The 2753-nt window shown below is 35.5% G+C and overlaps 1 protein-coding gene across 4 annotated transcripts in view; it reads left to right on the forward strand.

The window, feature by feature from the left end:
* The first annotated feature begins 6 nt into the window (after positions 1–6).
* The window catches only part of LOC110027142 (aladin), a 54589-nt gene continuing 51842 nt past the window's right edge, over positions 7–2753 (forward strand). For all 4 annotated transcript variants that reach the window (XM_020728446.1, XM_020728447.1, XM_020728448.1 and 1 more), the window contains exons 1-3: positions 7–144; positions 236–291; positions 429–587. In XM_020728446.1, the coding sequence (XP_020584105.1) occupies positions 87–144; positions 236–291; positions 429–587 (273 nt within the window). In that variant the 5' untranslated portion in view covers positions 7–86. The remainder of the gene's footprint in view (positions 145–235; positions 292–428; positions 588–2753) is intronic.

The following is a 2753-nucleotide window of genomic DNA, read 5'->3' on the forward strand; positions in this document are numbered from 1 at the left end:
GCTGCCTCATAGAACGCACAAGACTTCCTCTTCAAGTCATATTCTACTCTTTCGAGCAGCAATTCGCCTACCGTTAGTTGAAAGGAATGCCTAGTTTTCCGCAGCGCGGTGAGGTCACTATCTGCGAGATCAATTGCGATTTGGGTATGAATCACTGTCTTTCTTGTCTTATTCCTGTTGTGCTTCCAGTTGGATGAATGCTTGATCAAATTATCGTTCCATTTTCTCTTGCCAGTAACCGCCGAAAGCCTATCTGACAATCGAGCAAAGGAAACCTATGGAGGAGTACTCGTATGGTTCCTTTCATTGAATATAACCCTACGAACCTTTTATTATCATTGCAGTATATTTTGTTTTTTATCAAGATTTTGGAGTTTGTTATACAGTTTCGCATTCGTGTATAGCTGATTTTAAAGTGGCTCTCTCAGGGTTTTGTTTTCAGTCCCATTCCTTTCCGTGCGGACCCAATGCCGCCATCCGGGCCAGCTGCGGAGCAGGAAAGGAATAACACTGCTCCGAGAAGTGGTTTTGCTGCTTTCAAAGAGATCCTGAGTGACTCGTTCAAGCGTATTTTGCTTCCAAGTGCTGTAAGCAAATCTGCTTCGTTGCGACTTTGCTATTTATTGCGACAATATTCAATGTGGTGGTCAATCTGTATGTAATGTCTAACTTCAATGCCATTCTAAGTATAATTTTGATTGAATATTTTATTAAAAAAAGAAGTTGTGGATTTATATGGCTCTTTTAATTTGAGCAGTTATGGCCATGAAAACTAGGCTTTATCCTTTTCCCTTGTTGTATGACAGGAAAGTACAAATCTGGCTTTTATGTGTTGCTAACATTGCTCTACTTCTAGACCTTCTCTGTGTTTATGTAATCTCTAAGCCATATTGCAACATGTGAATGAGTGAAGAGGGAGAAATGCATTGCACCAAACCATTCTTATAAAACAATACATCCTAATAAAATTTTGTCTAGGAATTGGATGTTTCTTAGTTTGGTTGCTTGCGCTTCTTGTGGTATGTGGCCTGGTGGTTAGCCACTTGCTGCCACCTGTCATTTCCTCTATTCCTTTTGGAAGAAGGATTGGTTCAATGAGTTGGATTTTGGCCTGCGAGCTTTTTCTTAAAAAAAAATCAATTTCTATTTAGGTCCTTTTGAAAATTCAAATTACATCTAGTTTAATTCTTAAAATCTTTGGCTATGCATTTCCCGTAAGTTTTTTGAAAGTTTTCCTCTTAATAGGTCAGTAACAAACTTATTTCTCCAGTTCTCCATCTTTTTCTTGCATTTTGAATTGTGTGAAGGTTCTTTTAGAGATGTAAGTTGTAAAGTTCACCCATCGACTCTACTTTGTATGGTAATTATTTAAATACAAATAAAATGCTATGACATGTTACATGTTCTACTCTCCATGATTCCATTGCATACAACAAAACTAACAATCCTATTTCCATTTTGATGCTATTCACACTATCCCTATTTTTAATTTTTTTGTGATATGCTGTTCCTTGTTTTCCCATACATCCTTAAATCATTCCCATTTATAACTTGGCCATTAGGGATATATTTATCACCTAAGACTCATATCCATATAGTATAGCCTTTGTAAATGCAATTTATAAAAAAGTCCTTTAAATCTTAGTGATATCCCTCAATTCAATTTTATCTAACTATGAAGACTTCTCTTAACAAAGTTGAAATCGCTGTGATCTTTATAAAACTAATAGATGCTTAACCTAATCTAGTGAATTTGGGCTCCTACACGCCGTTTAGCTTGATAGTTATTTGCAATTGCCTACCATTATTGGAGTATTTGTAGGAGTAATAGTTGGACCACGATGAGTACTAAAATTATAGAAGATGCACTTGGTGATGTGTATATGCTGGGGTGAGGGAAGATTTAATAGTTGGAGAATTAATTATAGGCGTGGTATTAGGTTTAATAGTTACTTATCGTGGAATTGGTGGAAAAAATTTCCTAGGAGGTTTAGAAGAAATTATATTTTTTGATGAAGAAGATAATTCCTTTATCCATGAGATGTAACAAAAAATCCATTTAATTTTTTATAATTTCATTATATTTGCCAATTTTCCCATCTTATTGTAGCTGTTTTTAACTCTTTGATCATACCAATCAAAGCTATGCTTAATTCTTTTAAATTTATGCATGAGTTTATAAAGGGATATTTTGATGATGAACAAACAAGAGATGAAGGCTTGAAAGAAAACAAAAAATTGGTTGTCTTATGAATATTATAATCTAATAATTATGAACAGAAGCAACTAAATTCTTACCAACCATATTTTTTGAATGAGAGCTCCAAAACATGATGCTTGATGTAAAAACATAATCAACTTGATTTTTGCTTTCCTTGACACGCCTTTTGAATGTTTTCTGTAAGCACTCTTGGAGCTAGGGCTCTAATACCAAATTAGCGGCAGTGGAGGTATGCGGGTTTTTGTAGGATTGGAAATGTGGGAAGTTGATATGGAATAGGGATGCTTTAGGGTTTATTGTAGAGGCAAACCCTAAGTGTTTGAATGCTAGGGTTTGGGGATGGAATCCCAATCCACAACCTTATGATGGGACCTAGGGCTTGGCTTACATGGAGGTAAGGGGTATTCAGATGAGAGATACGAAAGAGATGAAATATTTCATCGCCTAAAGAATTAAACCATGATTAAACCACCAAGCCAAATCATGAATGATTTCAGAGTTAACTCAAACCACAATAGGAAAAACAAATATT

Source organism: Phalaenopsis equestris, unplaced genomic scaffold (assembly GCF_001263595.1).
Source record: "Phalaenopsis equestris unplaced genomic scaffold, ASM126359v1 Scaffold000416, whole genome shotgun sequence".
Taxonomy (NCBI): domain Eukaryota; kingdom Viridiplantae; phylum Streptophyta; class Magnoliopsida; order Asparagales; family Orchidaceae; genus Phalaenopsis; species Phalaenopsis equestris.